This window comes from Podarcis muralis, chromosome 11 (assembly GCF_964188315.1).
Source record: "Podarcis muralis chromosome 11, rPodMur119.hap1.1, whole genome shotgun sequence".
NCBI classification, from domain to species: domain Eukaryota; kingdom Metazoa; phylum Chordata; class Lepidosauria; order Squamata; family Lacertidae; genus Podarcis; species Podarcis muralis.
Window position 1 is genome coordinate 24,797,799 of NC_135665.1, and position 12,457 is coordinate 24,810,255.

Genomic DNA, 12,457 nt, shown 5'->3' on the forward strand with positions numbered 1-12,457 from the left:
TAGTACTACAAATTTGGCCTGAAGATCAGACCAGGATCTTCTTGAGATTTGCAGAGGTTCAGCTTGTGTAATCCTAAGGGTGACTAGAATAACGGTGAAAAAACCAGCAAAGTTTGGCATTGTTATGTTTAGCAAATGAAATAATGCCAAGCCTGGGTTATAAGCTGATTGATGATCACTGGAATCTGGAGTTGACCATGGAAGAAATTAAGGCAGCCACTCATTGGCCCAGTTCTAAAGCTTTGATTAAATTATGGTTTGATGTGAACGAGCAGCTTCCTTGTTCTTTCAGTGCTTTGGGGTGGGGATTGGGTTGGAAAACAGAGCCTGACTTACTGTTATGTGGAAACCAGTTCTTGTGGTTTGTTTCTCCATCAACAAACAATGGGCGTTGGTTCACCTACAACGGAAAGCCAGTCTCTGGTTCGTTTCCTCCACAGCACCCTGAAGAAAGGAGCACCCTTTGAGTAGCATGTACCAACATGTTGCCCTTTCACTTTTAATTTAAACCATGGTTTAAAGTCACATGCAAACCAGGCCATTGTGTTGTTTTCATTTTAAAGCTTCCTTCACTGTGATTGTAGCTTTAATGGGGAGGCTTCTGGGTTCATCTGCACTGACACAGAAATGTGTAGCTCAAGTCCATTTTCACATGGTTAGAGCCACCAGAGGAACTCTTCAAAGTGGCAACCATTTTTTCTATACTTGGTTTCAAGTCCAGTGTAAGGAAAGTGTAGAATGAGGTGAGCAGGCCTGTTGGAAACACCTCAGCTGTTTGACTCTCTCTAATCTCAAATCCTATAGATCTGTTTAATCTGTAGCATTGCACCTGGAAAGCTCAGTTGGCTCGAGTGTGGTGCTGATAACACCAAGGTTGCCGTTTCGATCCCTATATGGGACACTTGTGTATTCCTGCATTACAGGGGTTGGACTAGATGGACCTTCCAACTCTATGATTCTGTGATATCACCTGAAAGAAAGGACAGAGCTGGCCAGTTCATCTTTTAGGAAAGGCCGACTTGCTTCCTCGCTTCCAGTTTATGTAACACTCATATCTTAAACCAGTGATGGTCAAACGTGGCCCTCCAGATGTTTTGGGACTACAGTTCCCATCATCCCTGACCACTGGTCCTGTTAGCTAGGGATGATGGGAGTTGTAGTCCCCAAACACCTGGAGGGCCAAGTTTGGCCATGCCTGTCCTAAACATTTGTGCCAATGCGTTTGCTTAGTGTTGATACAACACCAGTGTAATTTATGCTGTTCGTCAAGGTGAATAGTCACAAAGTATCATGGAGCAAGGGTAGAAGTGAGATGTGAAATCTTGTCCTGTCATTCCAGTTGTTCTGAAAATGCAGAATATTCTGACTTAAACTCTGGTAGTTTGTAGCTATCATGGAGAGACTATTCCTGAAACTGCCGTGTGTAACTTGGAGTAATGTATGAAATTTATGTAGTGATACGTTACCAGTGTATATTTAAGGCACTGTTGACTTGGACCAGAGACTCTGGAAGGAAGCCCAGAGGCCTTAGTCACTATGTCAGTGTCTTGGCAGGGGGAGCTGCTGGCCCAATTTCATTGCAATGCAGCATCACCACTCTAGGTGGTCAGAGGTCAGAACTACAGCTATCAGCCCAGCAGGGATAAAGTCACGCAAGAAACCGATAAGGTCCCATCTGTTCCTATAAAGCTGCCAATTCTCACAGAGCAACTTGTTGCTCTGGTACAGACAGCCTACCTCTGCTTGACCACCTGCTAAACCATCTGTTGCTTTTGGGCCACCTGCTCTATAGGGTCTTATGACAGTAACACCTAGGAATCCATAACAATAGTGAGCATTCTTAGTAAACACAGCTTCAAGATAATAAGGTAGTTCTCATGCTTCCCCCATATCATGTCTTATTAGACTGTAAGCTCTCGCCTTAGTCTTTTTGTTTGATTTTTGCACAGTGAATACTGGTGGTGCTATATTCATATATTTATTTATCTATTGAGCTACATATGAGACATATTTTATATACAGCAAACAATTCAGAGAGTTTTTATTTATGTTAATTTGGAATCTGTAAGAATATACTCTCATTCATCCTGATCTGCTGCCTTATCAGTTCAATGTTATATCACTGGTATTTTGCTGAAATAAAAATGATGGACCTTGATCTGTTAATCTGCAGTCTTAAGATGATGATTCTGAAAATGATAATATTCATGTAGTGTTCTGAAATCAAGGGGTCTAACCACGAATGGATGTTTTCAGGATCTCGCGCCTAAGGATATCCTAGGGGTTATTAGATTATTAATAGGAATTCTTCTTATCTGGGGCAGTGAGCTTAACTGTAGGCAGCAGCATAATAGAGCAGTTTTTTTTTCTTTTTTTGCTAAATACGTGAAATGAAATGAGCTTCAAAAATATAACCATTTCACTGCATGCCTCTTCTGTTTTTCCTTTTCTTTTTTTGTTTTGCTTTGCTGCCTTTCAGTAAGTGCTAAACCCTTAGGGACGGTGTTTGAGCTGTGGTACCCTTTTTTCTTCTTTTCTGCCTGTGAAGCCCAACTTAAATCTGCTTTTTAGTGAAGACAGTGCTAAAACTCGCTTTTAATGTGAGGTTCACTAAATCAAACCATACTTCTGGTTTTGATTTAACTTTTCAAAGAGTATCGCTTTTGATGCTTGAATAGGACAATGAATGGGCAAAGAAAGTGGAGAGCCTGCTCCAGACAGAACTGATGAAGGTTTAATAGAATGTATTTCCATTTTTCCTTAAGCGCTCTGCATAAATTATTTAAAATTTTTAATATTATGGAATGTCCCTTTGCCCAATCAGATGACATAGTGCTTGATGAAGCTATAATTGTGCAGTTCCTTTTTCCAAAACAGTTCAACAGTTATGTACAGTGGTACCTCAGGTTACATACGCTTCAGGTTACATACGCTTCAGGTTACAGACTCCGCCAACCCAAAAATAGTGCTTCAGGTTAAGAACTTTGCTTCAGGATGAGAACAGAAATCGTGCACCGGCAGCACGACGGCAGCAGGAGGCCACATTAGTTAAAGTGATGTCTCAGGATAAGAACAGTTTCAGGTTAAGTACGGACCTCCGGAACGAATTAAATACTTAACCCGAGGTGCCACTGTACAGCTAATACACCATTAAACATAATGCCATTTCCAAATATGTTGTCTTTGGAAGTTGAGTAAAACTCAGTTGAATACCACCCATCATTTATTACTAAACAGTAAACTACTACAGTGGAACCTCGGTTTTCAAACGTAATCCGTTCCGGAAGACTGCCCGACTTCTGAAACTTTCGAAAACCGAGGATCAATGGGTGGTCTGCAAAATCCATTGAAAAAATGGAGAAACGCGCCTCAGAAGCTGTTGGACTTCTGAGGCACATTCGAAAATGAAAGCATTCACTTCTGGGTTTTCAGCATTTGGGTTCCAAATCGTTCGGCTTCCGAGATGCTCGAAAACCAAGGTTCCACTGTATATGGCTATGTGCACATGTAACACTAAGCCAAACTATGCTTTACCACAAATGTGCTGGCTCCCTAGGAGGAGATTGTAGCTGCTGTGCTCCACCCTGGTTCTTTTGGCAGAGGAGCCGAGGTTTGGCTTAGTGTGTTGTCCAAACACGGGGTCACGGTTAAGCCCTTTCTGTGATACACAGACCAGACCTGTACCTGTTGCTGTCATTTGTCGGAGGCTGAAACTTGGAACAAAGTGTTATGGTTCAGAATATGACGTCGGTCCTATAAGTTATGCCATTAAATTCAGTTCTGATGTGGTAAGCTAAAATACAGGAGTTCTTGTTGGATTGGTAAATTAATGCAAGACAGAAAAACACACACAAATGCAAATCTGGCAGAAGTGGGCCGGGCTGGGCTTTTTCTCTTTTTTTCCAGCTCACCAGAACTCAGCATAGCTGTCAACTTACAGATTTGAAAATAAGGGTGCAGCAGCCTCAAAAATAAGGGATCGACAGCCAAAATAAGGGATTTGCCGGGCACAGGTATGTTCAACTTCTGAGCCCCTCCGAGCCAAAGGCAGAAAGCCCAGCCAGCAGCCAAACGAAGCCTCAAGTGGTGGTTTTCATAGCGCTGCAACCCAGCAAAGGGGATGCAGCAAGGAAAACCACCGTCACCTCTCCGCTGGGAAGCGCTGAGCAAAAGCGAGTCCCCAGGCAACGCGGCCGATTTGATCGGCACAAGGCATGCAAGCTCCACCCCCCAGTCGTTCTTAGACTCCTTATTGGGTGAGCAACGCAGCCAAGCAACACAGTTGGAGCCTCCCTCCTCCCTGGCCGGCAGGGAGGGAGGGAGAGGAGCTGCTTCCTTTGAAATTTAAGGGACATCATTTAAGGGACATTTAAGGGACATCCATCAATAAGGGACAGCAGCGGGACATGGCGCTGGAATAAGGGATTGTCCCTCCAAATAAGGGACGCTTGACAGCTATGGAACTCAGTTCCAGCACCTCCCAGTTGGGCGCCGTTGCCATTATAAGCGGACAAGGGAGGCGCTCGTGGTGAGTTCCGGCACCTCTTTTTAAAAATAAAAATAGCACTGGGGGCAGAAGAAACTGTGAGAAAGAGAAGAGACGTATATACAAGTCAGATAGGGTGTTTGTTTCTTTGTTTGTTTGAATTGAGAGATTGTCCTATCCATTTTTAAAGAAGGCAGTACTCTCCCCTCAATAATCAAAGCTAGCTGCATATCTAAAATAGAATGTATTTACCCTCCTCAAGTGAGAAACGCAAATGTGAAACACTGCTTTTATCCCTTGACTGAAATAATAAGGGAAATAGGGAAATGATCGTTATACTTCCAGTGTAAACACCCTTATTCAATTCAAATTTGAGTGATGCACAATTTTAACCTAGTGGTCTTGGCTCATACTGTATTGCCAATTTCAACAAGCTGTGTTCTTGTGTTAAACTACATTAAATTAATGCATCTAATTCTCTCTTAGAATTTGATGAGTGTTTTTCAGCTGGCTCTAAGAGCTTTTCAGGGGAATATGATACAACATTTTTGTGTCGCTTGTTACATTTTCCAGGACATTGGTTAAAGCTGTATCATATATCCATTGTTGTCAGCGAGCCCTCCTGGAATCATTTTTCATTTCTTCACACAGTCAGAGTTCTGTTATTTCTAAAACATTCCTTTCTTAAGTCTATATGTGAGCTAATGAGATCTGGTTACTATTTCTGAAAGGACATTTCCCCCCCTGGATTCTCAGCCATATAACTAAGTCTGAATGAAGAGAAAATGTTGCCAAAGAACCAATAGTTTGACATAAGGTTGTTGACATTGATGAATCATTTTTATTCATATATCACAGAGGTAGCCTTGGGGTAAACTAGCAAAATGGAACTGAAAGTCAAAAGAGGCCATTTTAGGATTGCAGATAACGTCATAGCAATAAAGAATATCATCTGCATTTTCTTTGGGCTGACGAGATTTTTGAAGGCAGCTGTCCCTAGAATTAACGTGCAAATTGGATATTTAAAGATCAGCTTTATTCTTCATAATGTCATGATTTTGTGAAACCCAAGACATCCCCTTGAACATAGCTTTAATGCCATTTTGCAGGAGCAGACAACTTATCTGTTGTTTGCTTAAGAATCATTAACTTAGCTAATGCACAGTATTTTGTATAATTTTATTAAAGTCATGCATTACTGCTATGCTCTGTTGACGTTTTGATGACATTTCTGTACAACTATATTGCTGTATCTCAGGTTTTTTTTTAATTTGAAACGAAAAAAATGTATGTTAGAAAGAGTTCTGTTTTATAAATACCACAGACCATTGTTGGTTACAAGACTTAAGTGATTCGGATTGGCCGTAGCTTACATTATCCATTATGATTTGAGTTTAATGTTCAAAATATGGATATCTGAAGAAAATTCTCATATATGGCCTGTCACCTGATTAATCTTAGTTGTTGTTTTTTGTCCAGGGGTTCCCAAACAGTGTACAAGCTTCATTCGTGTGGTCTGTTGTGTGTCTGTGGATTTGTGGTTGAAGACAGGAGACGGCACATCCAGTGCATTAAATATTTATATTGATTTTTAATTGTATTTATATTGCTTCTTTTATTTCTTACATTGTACATGACAGTTTGAATTTTATGAAATTCATATTGTAATACAATAAACTATGATATATAAGAAATAAAAGAAGCAGTAAAAGATATAATTAAAAAGCATAATGCATCTAGCACGGTGCATTACAATTGCTGCAGCGGGCAGAAAAACATTAAGTGGTGAGCCAAGACCCTCAGGGATTTTCAAGTGGTCAGTGAGAAAAATTGTGGGTGAATCACTGTAGTAGAGAACTATTGGTGCCCCGCTTTCCACAGTAGTTATGTGTCAGGGAACTGACATCAGAGACACGGGAGAAGGAGAGGGTCTCAGACTCTGCAGGTGAAGGTCCTAGCACAAGGGGGGGAGACTCAGCTCGGTGGAAGGGGAAGGAAATACGCGTTACACCAAGAGTCCAGGAGAGCAAGGGGAAGAGGAGGTGGAAGGGCTCTGGGATTCTTCCCTGGAAGTCAGTGAAGAGAGCCCAGGCACTCCGCTACCCACGCCCACCCTGCGCAGGAGACTCCCGCGCAATGAGAGGCGGAGACGATTAGGTGTCAAACAGCTTTTATGCTGGCAGAGGTTTAAGAAACGCCCACAGACAGATTCTGCCAGTGACTGAGGCAGTCAAGCGGAGATGGGCTGTGCAGTCCGAAGGATTTAACCAGGCAACCAAGCACCCAAACGGGGTCGGTTTACGCACGAGTAACTCCTAACCACTACATTATGTCTGTGAAACGCCCAAATGGTCCCCAGCTTGGAAGGATCTAATCTTTACTTTATTTTTCTACCTTACATTGCAGTCAATGGGAGGGAAATTATCTGTATTGCTGAGCTGGTTTAGTTTTACACTGTGTTTCCAGGCCTCATTTAGAATGTTCTTGCCACCTGCACTTTTTATAAGTACTCGTTTGACTTTTTTATTTAAAAAATCTGCAGTTTTTAAAGTTTGCAAAGGCCAAAAGTTTCCAAAAAAATCAAAGGCATGAAAAATTGATCTAGCCAATTAATTTTAGTAAATGTTGTACTTAGTTATTTAAATGTTGTTACATAACTTTTGACAAATTATAATTTTCATATCCTGCAGCCCACTGGTCACAGAAAATTTGCCAGGAACTGCCTTAAGAGCAAATTATATAGTCTAAGACTTATGCAGTGGTACCTCGGGTTACATACACTTCAGGTTACATACGCTTCAGGTTACAGACTCCGCTAACCCAGAAATAGTGCTTCAGGATAAGAACAGAAATCATGCTCTGGCGGCGCGGCGGCAGCAGGAGGCCCCATTAGCTAAAGTGGTGCTTCAGGTTAAGAACAGTTTCAGGTTAAGAACAGACCTCCGGAATGAATTAAGTACTTAACCCGAGGTCCCACTGTATAAGCAAAACCAAGCAGCTGCCATGAGTACAGAGACGTGGAACCAGGGCAACTTCTTTGGCCCCTGTCCTTAATAAGACCATTGGCAACTCCAGCCTCTAATACTGTACTCGACTCTTGGCAGCTTTCCAAAGCTTCCAAGCACTGCTGCCTGTGATCTTTTAACTGACAGTACCTGGGACTGAGGGGCGCGGGTGGCGCTGTGGGTTAAACCACAGAGCCTAGGACTTGCCGATCAGAAGGTTGGTGGTTCGAATCCCCGCGATGGGGTGAGCTCCCGTTGCTCGGTCCCTGCTCCTGCCAACCTAGCAGTTTGAAAGCACGTCAAAGTGCAAGTAGATAAATAGGTACCACTCCAGCGGGAAGGTAAACGGCGTTTCGGTGCGCTGCTCTGGTTCGCCAGAAGCGGCTTAGTCATGCTGGCCACATGACCCGGAAGCTGTACGCCGGGCTCCCTTGGCCAATAAAGCGAGATGAGCGCTGCAACCCCAGAGTCGGCCACGACTGGACCTAATGGTCAGGGGTCCCCTTACCTTTACCTTGCCGGGGATTGAACTGGTGGGTGGGGTGCTTATACATGAAACGAATGGCTGCTCACTCCTCGGGTGGGTGGTGGTTGCGGACCACACCCCTGTCTACCATCCCCAGCAGCTAGGGCCTGGCAGAATCAAGGTGTGGGGATTCCCCACCCAATGCCAGCTTCAACTGGGCCAATCAGAGGCCCCGCTGGTTGAGCAGTGCCCTGCAGGCTGCCTGGGCATTGTCTGCAGGCCATGTCTGGTCAGCTGGCAGCCTATAAAAGCCAGTTGAGCCTCCCCTCCGCAGCACAGTTGGCTGAAGAGTACTCTGTTGCTGAGTGTCAGCAGTCAGAAAGGGAACACACTGAAACAAAGGTGAGCTTGGAAGACTGTTATTGTTCAGGCAAAGTCTCAGCCCTTGTCTAGGAGAGGCTAGTGGGCAGCCTGAATCTTCTGGGCCACTCCATGGCACCAGAACTCTTCACCAACTTGAAAGGTGTTCCACCTCACACTTCTGATGGCTCACCACACAGGTCAGCCAAGAGCCCCTGGTTAGCTCCAAAGGGTTCTGGCACCAAGGCATCAGGTTATAAACCATACTTTATAATGTTATCAATACAGAAACAGATACAAAACCAAACTATAGCATCTAGAACATAGCTCAGGATTATGCAATCTGCTTTTCTTATATTGCATTCTAAAATCATAATTACATTTGCTGATTTTCCCTTTCCCTCCTTCCTTCCTTATAATAGCTCTCTCCCCAAACTCTGACCTTATTACCAAATGACTAAAATATGTATTATGTGAATAGTCTTCCTATTAAGTGAATCTTTGCTGATGTTTTGTGAATTTATTAGCTTGGTGTGTAGTTTCTCCCTAATGGACAGGCGGAATTAAATGTAATAGCATTGATCCCACCAATGTCCTACTGGTCACCTTCTCCTGTGTTCTTCTCAGTGAGCACTAACTTTTGATTATACAATTATTCATTTAATTATGGCACATCCTCACTTTACTTCCCATCTAATTAGCTAGATAACTCCTCTGTCATCACATTCATAGTATTAGGGTTCATAGATATTTAACCTAATGTTTTCCATTGGCTCTAGTGTCTATAGGACTGCCACATCACATTAATTAAAAAATAGCATTAGGCACACAGTAAGTAAAATGGAGCAAATAGACAGAAGTGAAAAATAAACAAGATTATTGAGAGTTGGATCAGACCAGAGATTAATGCAGTCCACCATTTTATTTCTAAGAAGAACCAGCCAGACGCTGGCTTGATAATAAGGCAGTTCAGCCCTACTAAACTACCCACTTGTAGCAAAAGCCTACAAGTGCTTGTGATGGGGTATATCTTTTGTCAGTACAGTTTTGCAAAACATGATGCTATCCAATAAAGTTTTAGATAGAATATTCCAGTATGGCAGGCATTTACACTTGTACCATGATATGAATGAACCAAAATCCTTCTGTTGTGACATAACTGGTTTATCCCTCACAGTGTTACGGTAATTTTCTGTCTTTTTGAACAAAACACAAATGGTTCAGATACAGTAGTGCCCCAACAGTCAAGTCTTTAGGAACAATATCATAGTTAAATAGAGCCAGTGAGGTAGTTCATCTGGAAGAATTTGTGCATATGCTATATATATTTTTTCATTTCAGTGGAAACTTACCCCATCTAAGTGGCTTGGTGAGATGCTGTTGCATGTTGAGTCCCACAGTGCCACCCACCAAAAAATTCACACTTCACACATGATTTTTTGTTTAAGGTTTTTGGCATAATTTTGGCCACAACTTTATTTAAATACAAAAATGTGAGTGGTTGCTTAGGCATTGGTTATGACTATCTGTCCTTGCCCTCAAGGACAGAGCTGGCACTTCCGGACACCGGCGGAAGCCAGCGTGGGAAACAAGTATTGGGGAGAAGTGAGGCTGGGAATCAGTCCCTCACTTCTCACCCTCATGTTCCGGTGGGGCTTGCACGGCCGCAGGTCCGACTCCGGGGACAAGGACAAATTGTATGGCAAGCCCCTGGATTCCTTTAACGGAATTCCCTTTCCGCATCATTTGGAGGGGTAGGCACTTACCCCTCCAAGCACCAATTTAACCAATGCCTAACCGCCAACCTTACAAGTTGTGACGATTTGCTACGTAGTAGGCAAAAACCAAATGGCACCAGCCAATCAGCCAGATGGCAAAATTCCTACTAGGCCCCCGCACCAAGGCGGACGACCCCATGACAGGCAATAGCAAGGTCAAGCGAGCAAAACAAAAAACCACCCTATAAAAGGGCGGGAGGGCGGGTGATCCGATGCAAAATGGCCAAGAGAGCGTCCAACGTCTGGCCCCTGTATTTAAGGACTCTGACCCCTCCTCCAAATTGGCCACATTCAAAACTCCCCAGCAACCCAAATTTAACCACTTAAAGGCTTGGGTTCCTCACCAAATTTGCCTAGTCACTGCATGGTGGCCTGTTTTCCCCAACCGCAACACGTGCTCTCTGTTATGGAGAACACGCTTTACCAATATTTTAAAGCATAGAAGCACTTCTATATACTTTGATACCTCGGGTTAAGTACTTAATTCGTTCTGGAGGTCTGTTCTTAACCTGAAACTGTTCTTAACCTGAGGCACCACTTTAGCTAATGGGGCCTCCTGCTGCTGCTGCACCGCCGGAGCACGATTTCTGTTCTCATCCTGAAGCAAAGTTCTTAACCTGAAGCATTATTTCTGGGTTAGTGGAGTCTGTAACCTGAAGCGTATGTAACCTGAGGTACCACTGCAATCCTATCTTTGGAGGGAAAGGACCAACTAAAATGCCACATGAAATTAAATGATACACTGAAATTGAGCCTCCTTTGATCTTTTTCTAGATGCTGCCTTTCTCTCCTCCACCCAAACAACCTCACCTTGCATCGCTGTCTGATTGTGGGTGAATTACTTTTTACCAGTGCTCAAACTGCTAACTGGAGTAGCTGATAAATATCACTTCTTGCCCCCAACAAGCACCAACAACTCCAAATGCCAGATTTCATAACCTTTGGTGTGCCTGAGTTTCACCAGTGGGGATATAGGAGCAATATATCCATACACCATTTTGAATTACTTGTCCCATACACCATTTTGAATTACTTGTCCCAGTCCCACTTTTTTTTCTTTTTGGAGGCTATGAACTCACTTACTCCATTAATCAAGCATCCACCTCCTACAGTTTTTTAAAAAATGTTTTGCCCTACTCTTCCTAATAGGTTTTGTAATATTGCTCTTCATTCATTCATTCATTCATTCATTCATTCATTCATTCATATTCCACCTGTTATCCAAGGAGCTGAAGGTTACATACTTGTTTCTCCAGTATAGGCTGGAGCTGGGACAGAGCAATGGGAGCTCACTCTGTCACGGGGATTCGAACCGCTGACCTTCTGATCGGCTAGCTCAAGAGGCTCAGTAGTTTATACCACAGCGCCACCTGTGTCCTGCCAACCTATCAGTTCGAAAGCACGTCAGTGCCAGTAGATAAATAGGTACCGCTGTGGTGGGAAAGTAAATGGTGTTTCTGTGCTCTCTGGCTTCCGTCACGGTATCCCGTTGCACCAAAATCGTTAAGTCATGCTGGCCACATGACCTGGAAAGCTGTCTGTGGACAAACACTGGCTCTCCTGGCCTGAAAGTGAGATGAGTGCTGCAACCCCATAGTTGCCTTTGACTGGACTTAACCATTCAGGGGTCCTTTACCTTTAACTTAGGCTAAGAGATAGTGACTGGCCCAAGTTTTCCCAGTGAGCTTCTTAGCTGAGTGGTCCTAGTCCAGCACTCAAAGCATTACACCACACTGGCTCCTGGCAAGCTCTGATGTAGTGGAGTGGTCTCTATGGAAAAGAACCCTTGGTCTGGCTATCTAAGTCTTTACATTTAAATCAGTATAGAAATGCAGGTATCCGAGACCCGATTTAGCAGAAGCTATGCCACATGAAAACATACTCTCTATATGTTCATGTTACTGGAACCTCTCCAAAAGAAGTTAGCATTTATGAATAAAAGGTAGTTGGGAGTAAACACTGAAAACAATTGATCCTAATGCCAATACAGTTTTCCTGTTGGGGAAAAAATATCAATTTATTCTTCTAATTTGGACCAATGTTTTTCTTTCCTATCCCGAAACATCTAGGTTGGAATCAGTGTTGGGCCTGATGGTCCTTGGAGAGACTGCCAAATTAAACATGTCCTGCCTGAGAGTTTTAATGGACCTAGTGAGAGATTTTATTTCAAGCTCTCTGCCTCTTCAGAAGCAGGTAACACCCAAGCTAATTTAGATGCAGGGAGGGAATGTGTTGAAAACCCTAAATGGAATAGAAGCAAAGCATTTATTTTCTTTACTGTTTGTCTGTGAAGTTTATGTTGGCGCCAGTATTCCCGGTTGGGCAACTGACTAAGCAACCAGCTGTTCTAGTCGAATAAACC

The 12,457-nt window shown here is 43.2% G+C and overlaps 1 protein-coding gene across 1 annotated transcript in view; it reads left to right on the forward strand.

The window, feature by feature from the left end:
* The window catches only part of TMEM232 (transmembrane protein 232), a 153,345-nt gene that overhangs the window by 51,422 nt on the left and 89,466 nt on the right, over positions 1 to 12,457 (forward strand). The window contains exon 9 of the mRNA XM_028748943.2: positions 12,165 to 12,288. Coding sequence (XP_028604776.2) covers positions 12,165 to 12,288 — 124 coding nt within the window. The remainder of the gene's footprint in view (positions 1 to 12,164; positions 12,289 to 12,457) is intronic.